We start from the raw sequence: 16,909 nt of genomic DNA, 5'->3' as shown, positions 1-16,909 counted from the left end.
GGCCGGTCCCGACCCCTCAAAGGATCAGGTCGACCCCCAGCCCGCCAGGCTGGTCTCGTGAGGGAGGCTGGCCGCCCAGGCCACGCTCCAGCCCACTGACAGGTACCAGAGGCGGGCCCGCGTCACAGGTGTCGCCCCGACCAGGTCCCTGCAAACCCGGGGGGTGGGGAGGGACAAGTCCCGGCAGGGGAAAGGCACCTAAAGGTGAGACGCGCGGCAGGAGCGGAGCGCAGCACCCATGGCGACGCGGTCTCACCTCTAGGGTGGACACAGTACTGGTGAACAGGTCTTCTCCGTCTTCCAGCTCCTCAAAGTCGGTGGGCTTCCCGTCCCCCAGCGGAGGAGGCTCCCTCTCCGCCGCCATCTTCGCTCGTCCAGACGACTGCGCGAGCGGGGCCTCGCGGACCTGTCACGTGAGCACGCACGGCAAAGCTGGCGCGCTCGCCGCCTCGCTCCCCCGCCCCCCGGCCCCGCCCCTCGCGGCCCCGCCCCGGCCTCGTGATGCCGCCCGCCCCTGAGCACGGCGCTGAGCCCCGCCCATCCGCCTCTCCATCCACCTCCGCGTCTGGGTGGCCATCCCCTCTCACCGCCCGCTTGCTGTGCTGTCGGTGGAAGACTCGTGCACTTTTATTACCATCACCTTCGTAGCAAGTCTGGGCCACTTTTAAAACCGGCATTACCGCTTTTCAAGTGTCCTTCAGGAAGGTGGAAGAGTTTGGGGACCAGTCTTTAGGCTTGGATTATACACAGATTGAGGGCAAGATTGAGGTTTGGTGGAAAAGAGACCCCTCTTTAGGCTGTCCCACAGATCTCTTTGATATGATTGAAATGTTCTCTGTCAGCGCTGTCCTGTAGAGTAACTGCTGGCCAGGCATGACCACTGAGCCCTTCTTGTAACTACTGTGACGAAGGAGCTGAGTTTTAAATTTTATTTCACTTTAGTTAACTCCAAATACTTGAGCCACACATTAGTTTTGCTTCATAAAGTATGAGAAAGCCTGGACAAATAACAGGAAAAGCAGTGAATGATTGGCGAGAGCCTAATAATTCCCTCCTCCAATTACTAGCGCCTCATCCTGGGATGGTCTTTTGGAGACTTTTCAGCTTCAATTTCCTTAGCAGCAAAATGGAAATGTTACTAATCCTCCAGTCACTTGATTGCACAGGATTATTCTCAGGATAATATGAGAAAATATGTGAAAATATTCTAAAGGCTAAAAAGTGCTTTGCTAATGCAAAGTATGCTCATAGAAAATTAAAAGAGGGCATCGCCAACAGCAACCTGGGGTTATAATTTTGCTGGAGGAATAAAAAGCTTTGATGGGATTCTTTACAAATTAAGTACAAACTCTCAACACTCAAAGACATGGGAATTAGGCCTGGGTGCTACTGACTATGTGCAAAACTTACTTAGCATCTCTGGAACTTATTTTTTAAACCGCATTAGAGCAGGTTTTTCTATTTGCGAGGATTTTTTTTTCCATCCCTAAGCTTTTTTTTTTTAATGTTTATTTATTTATTTTGAGAGACAGAGAGAGATCGCGAGGGGGAAGGGGCAGACAGAGAGAGAGAGGGAGAGAGAGAATCCCAAGCAGGCTCCACACTGTCAGTGAAGAGCCCAACACAAGGCTGGAACAGTGAAATCATGACCTGAGCTGAAATCAAGAGTCAGGCCTTCAACCAACTGAGCTACCCAGGCGCCCCCACTCCTAAATTTCTACATTTCTATGATGATTATCAAGATGCATTAGCCCAAACCATGAGTAATTTAAATAAGTATATCCAACTTCAAATGTTGCTTGGGTTAATTTCATGCAGAGACCGATTGCCACCATTGTGCTACCATCACCAATGCTTTCTGGAGCCACTGCTGTGTCCCTGTCTGGAAGAATCAGCTGTTGAGGTGCATTCCCCGGCCTGCACCCCACCAACCTACAGTCTGGACCTGTCACTGATCAAACACTTTAACCTCTTCTGAAAGCTCACAGCCTGGGTAGACAGGATTCTTCTCTGCATCCCTAATGTTTACCTCTGTCTCTGTTTATTGCTTACTACTTTCTGTCTTCTGCTATGACCATTTGTATTCCCAGATTATTTTTTGTACTACACATCTGATTTGGTTGAAATAAGTCCAGCCGCCTTTGATTGAAATTAAAAGTGGCTGTTCTGTAAAAGGGAGGTACATGCAGAATGACCTTCAGAGGCCGAAGAGGCCGTAAGACCAAGAAATGGTTTATTAAGGAGACTTACAGACAGAAGCGTTCCTTCGGTGGCAGCAAGCAGAATAGATCTCCACAACCCTACCTCCCATAAGATCTGCTTTTATAGACGTAGAGGCTGGGGAGTACTTGCTTGGGGACCACACAGGAGGAGAGTTTTTAAAATAGGTGTGTGCCATAGTCATATCTCCAAAGCAGATCAGGGACGCTATGCCCTGAGGGTGTACTTAAGGGTGCGGTTAACAAAAAGAAAGAATGTGTTGGGGGTGTTGGTGGGGCTGTGCTCAGGTAGGCTTCAGGTCACAGAGGGGTCATCATGGTGGATTTGTCCAAGATGGCATTCGTCTGGTTCACATAGTGGCTTAAAAAAAATGTAGTTTGTCATGTAGGACCATGGAGGCTCTATGAGATCATTTAGGATTTATGGGCTCCTTCTGTTGCTTTACCCTCCCTAGGATGTAATCTCTTCCTCATGGTCAAGTAAGCTCTCCACCACAACTACTTTCCAGCTGGCAGAAAAGGAGTAAAAGGGAAAGAGAATGCCATCCCCTTCCCTTCAAGGGCCGAATCCAGAAGTTGTACTCACCACTTCTGTCCACATCTCTTTGAACAGCTCATTAGTTACATGGCTATCTCTAGCTATGGGAAATGAGGAAATGCAGTTGTTATTCTACTCCCTAAAAATTAGAGGTTCTCATACTCTGGAGGAAACGGAAACTATCATAGGGAACCACTAGGCTCTGTTATAAAGCATTCATTCACTCTTTTCATGATAGCATAACTGGCCCTCCTTCTGGGTAACCATTCCTTTCTAAAAGTCTCCTCCGACTCAAGAATGGAGGGCTGACCTAGGCTCTAGGCCAAATACTATTGACTCCTTTAGTCCTAGTGATTGATAGGAGGTCAGAATCAGCTGTATTTCCCACAAATTCTTAGGAGCTTTGGTTGTCTTTCTTTCCCTATTCAACCTGAATTCCATGAGCCAGAACTATAAAAATTGTCTTACTATTTTTCTCAAGTGCTTTTATGCCTTGGTTTTTGCTCTTCTGTTTAATCTTCTCTGAAATCCCAAATTCAACCACCAGCCTCTCTCATCTTGTATCCATATTGCTAAGACCATTTGATAAGTAACCCCCAACCCTAATCGAAAGTCATATAAGTCCATGATCTCGAACCTCCAACTCTGTTATTTATTTCTTTTCCAAATCCTTCATTATTCTTTCTGGTAGAAGTTCTAAAAATTAATTTTCTCCTCAAGCATCCTATCACCTTTTCTGCTCATTTTTTTCAGATGACTTACCATCCTTCTTCAATGACAAAATAAAATCTGCTGAGTGAATCCACTAGCCTTCAAGCACAATTGAAAAATTCTCCTCTGTGTTCTCCCATCACTTCTCTGTATGTTTCTAAAACACCTATCATATTGTACCGTGATCATGGCCTCTTTTCAATCACCCCTAATAGTCTGGAGGATCACTGCATTTAGGGGCTATTTCTTAAGTGACTTTGGATCCTGGGTCACCCTGTATTAGTTATCTATTGCTGTAAAACAAATTACACCAAACTTAAATGGCTTAAAAACACAAAATAGATTTTCTCATGCTACCTGTGGCTCAAAAATCCAAGTGCACCTTAGCTGAGTGCCTCTGACTCGGGGGTGTCCCACAAGTCTGAAATAAAGATATCTACCAGAGCTACAGCCAATTCAAGACTCAACTGGGAGAGGATCTCCTTCCAAGCTCACTCTCATGGCTGGTGGCATGCCTCAAGTTCCCACTGGCTGTTGACTGGACATGTGAGTTCACCGCCACACAAGCCTCCCTGTAATGCCCCTCACACCATATATGTCAGCCTGCTTTCCCTCTAGGAAAGAGAGAGTGAGACAGCACCAATAACAAGAGATGGTGAGCAAGACAGAAACCAACGTCTTTTTATAACCTAATCTGAGAAATAGCATCTCATTTACAAGTTAACACCCAAAGGGAGGGGCAGAACAAGGGTGTGAATAACAGGAGGCAGGGATCTTGGGGGCCATTTTAGAGGTTGCCACAAACCTCTAGTGTTTAGTACTCAATAAAATATAAACCCTATTAATACCTTCAATGGAAAAATGAATGAATACACAAAACTCAGAAAAGAGGGCTAAGTGGAAAATATAGTAGTTAAAGCAACTAGCACAAAAAAAGATCCAGACAGTCTTGGCAGCACAACCCTAAGGGTCATTTAAGAAGCAGGCAAAGGGGGGAACCTGAGTGGCTCAGTTGGGTATCCAAGTCTCGATTTCAGTTTAGGTCATGATCCCAGGGTCGTGGGATCAAGCCCCACATCTGGCTCCGCACTGAATGGGGAGCCTGCTTGGGATTCTCTCTCTCTCTCTCCCTCTGTTCCTCTCTCCTGGTCACATACACTTTCTTTCTAAAAACAGAAAAAAGAGAGAGAGAGAGAGAGAGAGAGAGAGAGAGAGATAGGAAGCAGTCTAGGAGAGAGGGCTATAAAGGAAGTAAAAGGACAAAGAAGAGTGTTTATTCATATTAAATGTGTTGGGCATATTAATAAGATGATGACTGAAAAGGGTTAATAATTAATGAGCACAAAAAATGGATACAGCAAGTTGTGATGGTAATTTCTTGTTAAATTGTTAAATAAACTTGTAATAAACTTGTAATAAACTTGTTAAACAAACTTGTAAATTAAGTTAACAAGTTAACTTGTTAAGTTAACCTGCCCAGACTGTGGTGCCCAGATATTTGGTCAAACATTTTTCTTGATTTCTCCATGAAGATGTATTTGGGATGAGATTAACATGTAAATCAGCAGACTTTGAGTAAAGTAGATTGCCCTGTATGATACGGGTGGGCCTCATCCAATCAGTTGAGGGCCTTCATAGAACAAAGACTGACCTCCCCTAAGCAAGAAGGAATTTGCCAACAGACTGTCTTTGGACTTGAACTGCAACATTCCCCTGAGTCTCCAGCCTAGTTCTTTTTCTCTGGAGAACCCAGACAAATATACAAGTATAGACTTTTCTTTCAGGACATATAAATGGAAAGAATGACAGAATAGGTTAGTAACTTGCTGAACACACAGGTTTATTTTTTTATGTGTATGTTTGTTTTATTTTAGAGAGATTTACACGTGTTCATGTATTAGGGAAAGAGGTGAAAGCGGATCAAGAGATTGAACATATAATACAGAGAGATATGATCAGAAGGGAAGAGATCTGAAAGGTTACAGGCAAGAATGGGATAAAGGGCAAGAAGTAGGAATTTGCCTTAAAAAAAGAAGGTACACTTCTTCCCCTGAGAACAGAGAGAGGGAAGTCAGAGTCTTGTATTAGCTATTGTGCATAACAAACCATCCGAAACGTAGTCGTTGAAAACAAAACCATTTATTATTTCTAACAAGTCTGCAGGTCAGTGAGGTGGTTCCACTGGACCAGATTTGGCAAATCTTGTCTTAGGGCTTGTTCAGATTATATCTGTGGTCGACTGAGGGATTGACTAAGGGCTGGCAGGACAAGGCTGGTCTTGGCTAAGACAATTATCAATGCAGCTACCTGTATTTTCATCCTTCTAGGCTGGGCTTCTTCTGAAGACTAAGACAGGGTTCCAAAAAAGAAGGTGGAGACACACAAGAACTTTTTCAAGCCTTCAGAGAAGTCGCAGAGCCAACCCCAGGGTGAGAATGGGAGGGGACTACAAAGTTGCAGGGCAAAAGGTGTGGAAAAGAGAGGCCATTAATTTGGGCCACTGATGCAATCAGTTTACCACAGGGTGGATGCATTCATAGACTTATTGTATTATTGTTGTATGTAGACTTATTGTATGTATTACATAGACTTGTAAATACTACAGGGACAGGAAATGGAAAAAGTCCACACCTAAGAGCGCTTTTTTCCCTATGGGGTAAGAGAGACTAATTTCTAAGAGAAAAGAGGTCAGTATCAGCACAGGTGGCATAAGGAAATTGGAGAGTATTTTCAACAGATCTTGTGAAGTTTTGGAGAGAATATTCACACGGGACATATAAGGAACTGGCAAATAGTACTGGAAGCCTAAACTGAGGTGGAGACCATATGTTTCTGGTGGCAATAATCCCAACATTTGTGTTATTTTCTCCTGTAGTCTAGCATTGGAGGTGTAGGAGTGGAGGTGGATGGTTGGATTGATTCCAGGTTAGATATTTTTAGAATGAGCTTGGTGGAAAGATAAGGCAGCTAAATATTTTGAGACCCCTGAAAAGGGAGGGGGTGACCAGAAATAGGTGCTTTCCAATGACAAGGAGTGATAGCAGGTGGTATGCATCTAAAGAAGAAGGAACTGTTTTCAAGGATATTAAAAAGTGGTAGTACAAAAGTGACTTTAGAACCCAGCATGAGCTATCTTTTTGGTGAAAAGTGACCTACTACTCGAGGCATGGAGGTCAAAGGAGTTTTCTGGGAAGAAATCAATGATATGAGAACATTTGATTTGCATAGCAACTGGGGCTATAGGAGCCACGGTGAAAAGAGAAAAATGGAAGTCAGATATGGATGGAAGGTTGTATAGGAGTGAGACCAACAGATCCAGAAGACTCTGGAGAGACCTTTTCCTTGAACATAACTTCTACTGAGTGAGGTGACATATAGGGTAGCAGCTATGAACAAAGAAGATTCGTTTTGATCTTTGCAATTGTAGTGGGAGAAATAATCCTTTGGTTGCTTAACCAAATAATCCTTTGGCTGCTTAACTTTTAACAATTGTTCAGTGAAAATATTGAAGCTCCTTAGTCAAAGATAATGAAGGACTTCACATTTGTTGGAGGAAGGAAGAAAGGAAGTCAAGCATGGTGTTCTCTTTCTCACAGATCATAAATATGCAGACTACCAGTACTCTAAAAGTATCAGTGATCCCTTAACCAGTGACTTCACTAGTAGCTATGAAATGGGTCTAGAGTTGTGACCCCAGTGTCTCAGTCCCTGAATGACACCAGACTCCTAGAGACTAAACCGTTCTTTCAAAATAACTGTTCGCTCACTCGTATTTCTTGAACACCGTGAAGGGAGACACGCAGATTGTGACACTTAAATGAACAAAAACCCGTTATCCCTTCCCCTCCATGTTTCCCCTCAGACGGCCAACTGCCCTCGCACCTCTCTGAGTCCAAAATGCCCCTGCCAAGTCCTTCACCATCTGTTTCTGGGCTTTGTTTTCCTGCTACCCACCCGCTGCCCACTTCCCTGGCAACTACCACAGTCACAGTTGGCTTCACGGCCATGAGATGTGTGCAGCCACACTGTATCCTGCACTCAGAGGTGCCCCATGCTGAGTTTAATGCTTTAATGCTTTGCTCTCACTGTCTGCAAATTCTTAGCAATTATGAACAAGGGGTCCTGCATTTTCATTTTGCACTGGGTCCTGCAAATGTTATAGCCAGCTGTGACTCCAGCCTGCCAGTTATGACAGCACCAGAGGATGCAGCAGAATTGGATGTCTCCTGTCCCCCAGGGCAAGGGGAAGAATAGCTTATGCTCCACTCTCCATGCTGTTCTTAAGAGAATTGACTCAGTGGCTTTGGTGGCTTCACCCTTGGCTCTCACCTCTCTCTCCTTCTGGGAGGAGTAATACTGAATGTTGTAGACCCTTACGTATTGACAATTCTTGTCCCATCAATGCGTTCTTTGGAGGACAATAAGTCAAGTTCAGAGATGTATGTTTATAAGGTTAGGTTTCCAGGGACTGGCGCATGTGAAGAAATGCTTAAAGGAATTTTTCAGAAAAATAGAATGTTGGCAAACAAAATTAGAGACTATTCGATATTTCCAAGACATGTATTTATGAATACAGAACTCAGGGGGCATAGTTCTTGACCTGGGTGAGCGGAAAATGGAGACGGAAACCATGAAACATGGAGGAAAGACCTAGGGAAAGAAGACCGTGCTGGAGGTCAGGGAAAGAAACCGGACCACGGTGAAAACAACATACAACTAAAATCCAGTTATCGCAGAGAACGAACTAAGGGTTGCTGCAGCGGAGGTGGGTGCAGGGACGGGCTATATGGGTGATGGGCATTAAGGAGGACACCTGTTGGGACGAGCACCGGGTGTTCTTAGGTAAGTGATGAATCACTAAATTCTACTCCTGAAACCAATACCGCACTGTATGTTAACTAACTTGAATTTAAATAAAATCATCATCATCATCATCATCATGGAAAAAATGAAGTCTGTACACAGAAAAGTAAGTAAGTCAATAAATAAATACCAGGTATTACAGGGTCTTTTTTTCCATTCTTGTCCTCAAGCCCATCTCCTACATCAGAGACTTTCTCGTTCCAAAGAAAGATAGTATCTTTTTGTCCTTCATTGCCCTTGACATGGCACCTTACACATTGTACTCTATCAGTATTTGTTGTTTAACTGAAAATACATCTAAAAAAAGACACAAAGCCAATTCTTTGAGATCAAAGGAAGGAAACTGTCAGCCTATGGGCTTGACACAGATGGGATTTATTTGGCACACAGTGGGTTTTTTTTTTTTTTTTTTTTTTACGTTTTGATGAACTGGCAATATTTAAAAATCAGGAATTTTACATAAAAAAAACACATTTCTGGCTTCTCTTTAAAATGTGAAAAGATCTGGCTATGTATGCTCTCCAGATCTCTCAAGTCCCCAGTTCACCCTGTTGTTCTCCCAACAGGAATGCATTCTCACCTGCCGCTTCCCACCCCCAGGTGGCTTGATCCCCCAAATCCAGCCCTACCCCATTCTCCTTAAGAGTAAGTGTTAGGTTTCAGGAGGCATCATGGCAATCCAGAATAAAGAGAACTTTTCCTCCTTCCTTATATAGCCAGGGATGGCCATGTAACTAAGTTCTGGTCATCTTATTTAATGTCAACAAAGTTTTACTCACAACTTTTAGGAAATGTCTTTTTCTTCCTGAGAGAGAGAAAGAGAGATCACAGGTCGGGGAGAAGGGCAAAGGGAGAGAGAAAGAGAATCTTAAGCAGGCTTCACGCTCAGCATGGAGTCTGAGTCAGGGCTCGATTCCACGACCCTGGGATCAAGACCTGAGCGCAAATCAAGAGTTGGACACTCAACCGACTGAGCCACAAGATGCCCCCTGGGAAATCTCTTTAAAAGGACGAGACTCGCCCTTCACCCTCTTTCTCATTCTGTAGGCTGGAATTCAAATGTAATTGCTGGCACCGTGACAGACGTCTTGGGCCATCAAGGAAACCAGGGACTGGTGTAGGAATGCAACAGAGGGGACATGACTCCCTGGCTCTGAGAATCTGCTGTTCCAGCCCAAAGATGCTTCCCTCCAGGCTTTTACATCAGATAGAAACAAACTTCTTTGTGTTTCAGTCACCATTCTTTGGGAATTTTTGTCACACATAGCCACACCTAATTCTAAGTAATACAACTACAAATCATCTCTGATAAGCATGGGTTTTCTTTATAATGACCACTGTTGTCAGAAGTCAGATGCCTTGAAAAATCCTAGTCTTTGGGAGGAAGGATGTATGCAGTAAGACCCCATAGTTTCAGAGCAGTAGGTATACATCCCATGAACACACATTGATTGAGGCTCCTTCGTCTCTAAAACTACCGCGCAGTGGTAAAACACGCAGGCTTTGCAGTTTCTGATTATCCTGATGCTTCAATTTCCTCATCTACAAGATGAGGGTAATAAAAATAGTAACTTCCTTAACGGTGTCTTCAAAAGATTAGAGGAGATAACGCACAGAGCTAAACAGAGAAATCTCATTCCTTAAATTCTAGGCAGATGAGGCAGAATGGTGGCCTGGAGGCGGTGACGCATATGGCATTAAAGAGAGACACATTTTATTTTCTGCTTACACGGCTCTTCCCACAGCAAGAAGCATTACCAAGGGTGGCAGGAATACCGGAAAAGTTTGCAGCCGACCATGAAAGAGCTATGTGGTGACTTCAAGCCAGAATATATATGATCTATTTAAAGTTCAGACTAATGGGGGAGTCTCGAATCTTACCATTTTTATATCACACTTAAATCAGCCCCCAAAGCAGTACATCTGATGACATTTGAACGGGAATTATGTTTTCTTTCAAAGCACCATTATGAGACAAGTGAATTCTCAAAAGAGCCCTGAGGTTTACTGAGAAACTTAATTCCTTAATGGGAATGAGCTCCTGGCCAGCATAGTGCCCGTGAAAAAGAAACACTGTACGTACAAACGGGGATCAGAAGAAATTCCAAGCGTTTGGCGGTGTTTTGTCAAATTAAAAAAATGTTTCCCTGTGCCAATATCTAACCCCTTCCTGAAACAATTTCTAGTGAAGCCAAAACTTTAACCATAGCTTTAGTTGAAAGTAAAGATAGAGCTTAGAAAAAATAAAGAAGTTGGTGTCACTTTAAGGAAGTAATTTAAAAATGGTTTTATCTTGTCAAACAGAGCGTAAATGGAAAATATTTGCATAGATGGGAAAAGAATATTATACGCAGAGTCAATATGTTACTTACAGAGTTATAGTGTGATGTTGTTCATCACTCAGTGTCTTTAATGAGAACATCCTATTCCTCAGTGTGTTTTTATATTAAAGTTGTCATGTTGCAATGAAGAAGGAGGCTTCACATATCATTCCCTGTTGCCCTCCCCGTTTGAAAGAATGTTCTAATTAAATAAGAACCCTGAATCTTCTTTATATTTCATAATGATATGATGTTTCATGAATAAATTATATAAAAGGACCCTAAATATCTGAGAAATCATATTTGTAATTGGTAGAGACTGTACAATTAATTTTTTTCTCACAAATTTTAAACTCTATGAAGGTGTGATTGTGGGGACATTTAAAAAAATTGTTTTTTAACGTTTATTTATTATTGTGAGACAGAGAGACAGAGCATGGGGGGGGGGGTGCAGAGAGAGAGGAGGAGACACAGAATCCGAAACAGGCTCCAGGCTCTGAGCTGTCAGTACAGATCACGACATGGGGCTCAAACCCACAAACCGCGAGATCATGACCTGAGCCGAAGTCGGATGCTTAACCGACTGAGCCACCCAGGCGCCCCGACATTTTTTTCTTTTATTACAGTTGTCTATCTATTTTTGTGGGGCTAAGGTGGTCCAGGGAAACAGCAACTATAGTGAGCCTTTCTGTCTTTGGTGCCAGATTCTCAAAGTATTTGAAGCCTTTAGTTATAAAACAGTCTGATAAAACTAGATTAAATATAGCCCATTTAAGTTTGGGTACCAATGGTGTTTTAAAAATGTTAGTGGGTGATTGACTTTTAGTCCCCCTTTTTCTGTGATTTTGCTTTCTGCAGAATCAGTTACTTGAAGACACACGTGGGTTCGGAAGCAGATGATTTCTCCTTCTGACATAACGTTAGAAGGCCAGTAGGGGTGCCTGGGTGGCTCAGTTGGGTGGGCTTCTGACTCTTGGTTTCAGATTAGGTCATGATCTCAGGATCATGAGATTGAGCCCTGCATCCGGCTTCATGATGTGCTTGGAGTCTGCTGAAGATTTCTCTGTATCAGGGGGTGCCTGGGTGGCTCAGCTGGTGAAACATCTGACTCTTGATTTTGGCTCAGGTCATGATCTGGCGGTTCATGAATTCAAGCCCCTATGGGCTCCTCCGCCTGCTTGAGATTCTCTCTTTCCCTCTCTCTGCCCGTCCCCTTCTCATGCTCTGTCTTTCTCTCTCTTAAAATAAATAACAAGTAAACTTAAAAAAAAAGATTCTCTCTCTCTCTCTCTCCTTCTCCCTCAACCCCTTCACTGCTCGTGCACTCTCTCTCAAAAGGAGGAGGAGAAGGAGGAGGGGAGGAGGAGAACGTAATGTATGCATGTATGAATGTTCCCCCACCCATCTCCTCCACTCACCTATGGTGGCTGGAGAAACCGACCCTTGGATATATTTTGGCTAACCATCCTTTCCTTTCTCCCTCACTTGGTCATGAGAGCGTGAAAGATGCCGGTTAATTTGTTAAGGCTTTTTTCACTCTCCATGGGACTAGGTCTTTGTGTAAAAGTCAACTTACGGAGAATAGTTATTCTCAAACTTGAGTGTGCACCAGAGTCCCCTGGAGGGCTTGACCAAACAGACTGCTGGGCTCCACCCTCCTCCCTCCCCCACCTCCCCAGTATTTCTGATTCAAATGCTCTGAGGTGGGGCCAAATTGGAATACCACATTTTGAGAACCACTGATCTTGAAAGAAAAAGCCCATTTTGGCTCTGCTTTTGGAACTAGAAAGTTAGTTTTTTTTTTTTTCATTAACAAAAAGCTTTAAATGTTTATTTATTTTTGAGAGAGACAGAGTGTGAGTGGGGAAGGGGCAGAGAGAGGGAGACACAATCTGAAGCAGGCTCCAGGCTGTGAGCTGTCAGCACAGAGCCCGACAAGGGGCTCCAACTCACCAACTATGAGATCGTGACCTGAGCTGAAGTCAGATGCTGAACCGACTGAGCCACCCAGGCACCCCTGGAAAGTTAGGTTTTTAATCAGCTGATATGTAGTAATAGGTCTTCCCGATCTTTGATTATTTATCATTTGGTTTATTGTCATCATATGTATCCAATGGATTCCTTTGTGTTATTCAAATAAGTGCTCTTTGATAGCATTCAAAGCCTATGGCTCTGGATATAGACCTGAGTTTACGTTTAGTGGGAGCAAACAGCTACTCTCAGTGATTTGCCTCTCTCTTCACTGGCTTCTTGTTTTGTTGCCAGCCTGCAGAGTGTAGACTGAAATTTCGACAGCTACTGTCTCCTTTAAATAATGAAGGCCAGGGCATTGCCTCCAGGAGGATAAGAAAGAAAGAAAGAAAGAAAGAAAGAAAGAAAGAAAGAAAGAAAGAAATTAAGGAGAGGGAAGGAAGGAAGGAGGGGAGGAAGAAAGGAAGAAGGAAGGAGGAAGAAAGAAACCTTTACTGGTTTTTAAAAATTTGTTCTTAAAGCAATGTGTTTAGATAATACCTTGAAGGAACTATATTGACTTAATCATAATTAAAATAATAATAGCAACTAATGTGTACTGAGTGTTTACTTGTGCCCCCTAACCGCTAATTATTTTACATGTTATATTGGTTCATCTTCACAAAAATCCTATGAAGTAGGTACTGCTAACTATTATTATCACCAATGAAAATGTTTTTTTTTTTTTTGTGAATAATATTTAGAACCAGTTTTTAATTAAAATTTTAATGTATTAAATCTATGGGTACAGAGTGTTTCCATTTCTCGTAAGCTGGGCACCCAGAACCATAACACTCAACAAACAGCTTCTTTTCCCCGATCTTACTTTTCGGCTGCTGCATGTGTGCTCCTGCTTTGAATGCCTTTTCTTTCTTTTGTTTTGTTTTTTTTTTTAACGTTTATTGATTTTGACAGACAGCATGCACGAGTGGGGGAGGGGCAGAAAGACTGGGAGACAGAGAATCTCAGGCAGGCTTGCACTGTCAGCAAAGAGCCTGATGTGGGGCTTGAACCCATGAAACCGTGAGATCACGACGAGCCGAAACCCAGAGTCCAACGGCCAACCAATTGAGCCACCCAGGCGCCCCTTGAATGCCTTTTCTATTTCTTCCCCACATTGCTAAAATAGTGCCCTCTCTTCTGGTCATACTCAAATGACACCCCCTGCACGTTTTCTGTTCTCACTTCATCTTCTTTTGAACAACCACTTTGTAATGAAGAGAGGAGTGTGTTGGGATGCTGAATAGCAGGGGATCATTTCTTCCATACGTTAGCCATGGAACTTGGGGCAATCAATGCTTCTGCTTCTCTGCTTGAAAAATGGGACTGGGGCACCTGGGTAGCTCAGGCGGTTAAGTGTCTGACTCCAGATTTCAGCCCAGGTCATGATCTCATGGTTCATGGGATAGAGCCCTGCATTGGACTCTGCGCTGACAGCACGGAGCCCTGCTTGGGATTCTCTCTCTCCCTCTCTGTGGCCCTCCCCAGCTCATGCTTTCTCTTTCTCTCTGGCTCTCAAAAATAAATAAATAAACATTAAAAAATGGGACTAAATTACACTGGCAAACTGAGCTGTTTCTATCTTATGGATATTAGGAATCAGTAACTATATGAGTTTTCTTTGAAACTCTTCTAGAAAGCTCAGAGATGAATTGGCAGACCCTGTCTAGAAAACGTGCTGGATCTTATGACATATCTTCTCTGTACTACTCATTTTCTCCTTGTACCATTTTCTTCTAGATTTACATGAAAATAATAACTTAAAAAATTTAATCTACAAGGGCGCCTGGGTGGCTCAGTCAATTAAGCACTGGAGTCTTGGTTTCAGCTTAGGTCATGATCTCACAGTTGTGAGATCGAGCTCTGTGTTGGGCTATGTGCTGAGCGTGGAGCCTGTTTGGGATTCTCTCTTGTTCTCCCTCTAACCCTCTCTCCCGGTCATGCTCTCCCTTAAAAAAAAGTTAAAAAAAAGAAAAAGAAAAAGAAAAAAATAAATATAATATACAAACAAAATTGAACTCTGTGCAAACAAATTAGAAAATTTAAGGGCGCCTGGGTTGCTCAGTTAAGCTTCCAACTTCAGCTCAGGTCATGATCTCGCGGTTGGTGAGTTCGAGCCCCCTGTTGGGCTCTGCGCTGAGAGCTCAGAGCCTGGAGCCTGTTTTGGATTCTGTGTCTCCCTCTCTCTTTTTCTGCCCTTCCCCCACTTACACTCTCTCTCTGTCTCAAAAATTAATAAACACTAAAAGAATAATTAAAAAAAAAGAAAATATAGACTTCCCCCAACATGCGCGCGCGCACACACACACACACACACACACACACACACAGACTCACCCACTGAGGAATAAATCTTTTCAATAAATGGTGTTTGGAAAACCAGACAGCCATGTGCAAAAGAATGAAACTGGACCACTTTCTTACAGCATACACAAAAATAAATTCAGAATAGATAAAAATGTGAATGTAAGACCTGGAACCATAAAACTCCTATAAGAAAACATAGGCAGAAAGCTCTTTGGTATCAGTCGGAACAATATTTTTTTGGAACCAGTGTCCTCCAACAAAGACAGTAGAAACTAAAACAAACAATTGGAACTACATCAAAATAAAAAGTTTTTTGCTCAGTCAAGGAAACCATCAACAATATGAAAATGCAACTTCCTGAGTTGGACAAGATTTTTGTGTCTCATACATCTGACAAGTGGTTAATACCCACAGTGTGTAAAGAACTTACACAAGTTAATATTGGTGGGAATGTAGATTGCTTCAGCCACTATGGAAAACAGGGTGAAGATTCCTCAAAAAATTAAAAACAGAAATACTGTACATTCCAGTAATTCTACTTGAAAACATCAATTCAAAAAGATACATACACCCTCATGTTAACTGCAACATTACTCACAATATCCAAGATATGGAAGCAACCCTAAGTGTCGATAGATGAACGGATTAAGAAGATGTGGCGTTTATATGCTCAGGTGTATTTCTCAGCCATTACAAAAGGATGAGATCTTGCCATTTGTGAAATAACATGGACAGACTTAGAGGGGATTATGCCAAGTAAAACAGGTCAGACACAGAAAGACAGGTACCATCTGATTTCACTTATACGTGGAATCTAAAAAACAAAACAAATGAACAAATAAAGCAAAACAGACTTACAGATACAGGAAACAAATTGTTGGTTTCCAGAGGGGGTAATAGTAGGAGAGCAGGTGAAATAGGTGAAAGGGATTAAGAGCATTAATTTTTAGTTATAAAATAAATAAGTCACAGGGATGTAATGTACAGCATAGGGAATATAGTAAATAATACTGTAATAACTGTATGGTGACAAATGGTAAGTACCTAGACTCATCATGAGGATCATATTGTAATGTATAAAAATATTAAATCACTATGATATACACCTGAAACTAATAAAATATTGTATGTCAGTTATACTGGAGTAAAAAATTACTGGGTGACTCAGTCGGTTAAGGGCACGACTTTGGCTCAGGTCATGATCTCATGGTTTATGAGTTCAAGTCCTGCATTGGGCTCTGTGCTGACAGCTCAGAGCCTGGAGCCTGCTTCAGATTCTGTGTCTCCCTCTCTTTCTGCCCCTCCCCCACTTCTCTCTCTCTCTCTCAAAAAAAAATAAATATTTAAAAAATTAAAAAAAATTACTCGATAATTTTAATGAATTTGTGTTAAAGTCTTTTTATTTTTTTTGAGACAGAGCATGAGCAAGCAGGGGAGGGGCAGATAGAGTCGGGGACCCAGGATCTGAAGCAGGTTCTGTGCTTTCAGCGTGGAGCCCAAAGCAGGGCTTGAACTCAGGAAGCTATGAGATCATGACGTGAGCTGAGGTCAGGTGCGTAACCAACAGAGCCACCCAAGATGCAAAAGCGTCTTCTTGAGTGGACCTTTTTTACTGAGGTAAGCACTTACATGAAAACTGCCAGCTTTCTGTCCTACTTCTAACTCTATCCTAGCTGTTTTCTCTAATTACCCTGTCATTTGCAGATTGCCTCATCCATCTTCAGTAAACAAAAGTGATTAGGCAATAGATTTCTCCTTGCTAATAGGGAATTTCAAAAATTGCTTTGGTGTCTACTCAGTAGAGTTTCGAAGCCCTGGGCAGAGTGGCGGTGCTATTCTTGGCTGGCAGTCATGTTGTCAGGCCTTGTAAGTACAACTGGGGAGATGGTGGGAGGACGGCTTGACCTCCTTATGCCTGAGTCTCTGGGGCTCATGTTCAT

General features: G+C 42.7%; 1 protein-coding gene across 2 annotated transcripts in view; it reads right to left on the bottom strand.

Moving 5' to 3' along the window:
* The window catches only part of SNX2 (sorting nexin 2), a 56,613-nt gene extending 56,201 nt beyond the window's left edge, over window positions 1-412 (bottom strand). For both annotated transcript variants that reach the window (XM_019831444.3, XM_011281811.4), the window contains exon 1: window positions 257-412. In XM_019831444.3, the coding sequence (XP_019687003.1) occupies window positions 257-364 (108 nt within the window). In that variant the 5' untranslated portion in view covers window positions 365-412. The remainder of the gene's footprint in view (window positions 1-256) is intronic.
* Between the last annotated feature and the right edge of the window lie 16,497 nt (window positions 413-16,909).

Source organism: Felis catus, chromosome A1 (genome assembly GCF_018350175.1).
Source record: "Felis catus isolate Fca126 chromosome A1, F.catus_Fca126_mat1.0, whole genome shotgun sequence".
NCBI lineage: Eukaryota > Metazoa > Chordata > Mammalia > Carnivora > Felidae > Felis > Felis catus.
This window is presented reverse-complemented; position numbering and strand designations above follow the sequence as displayed.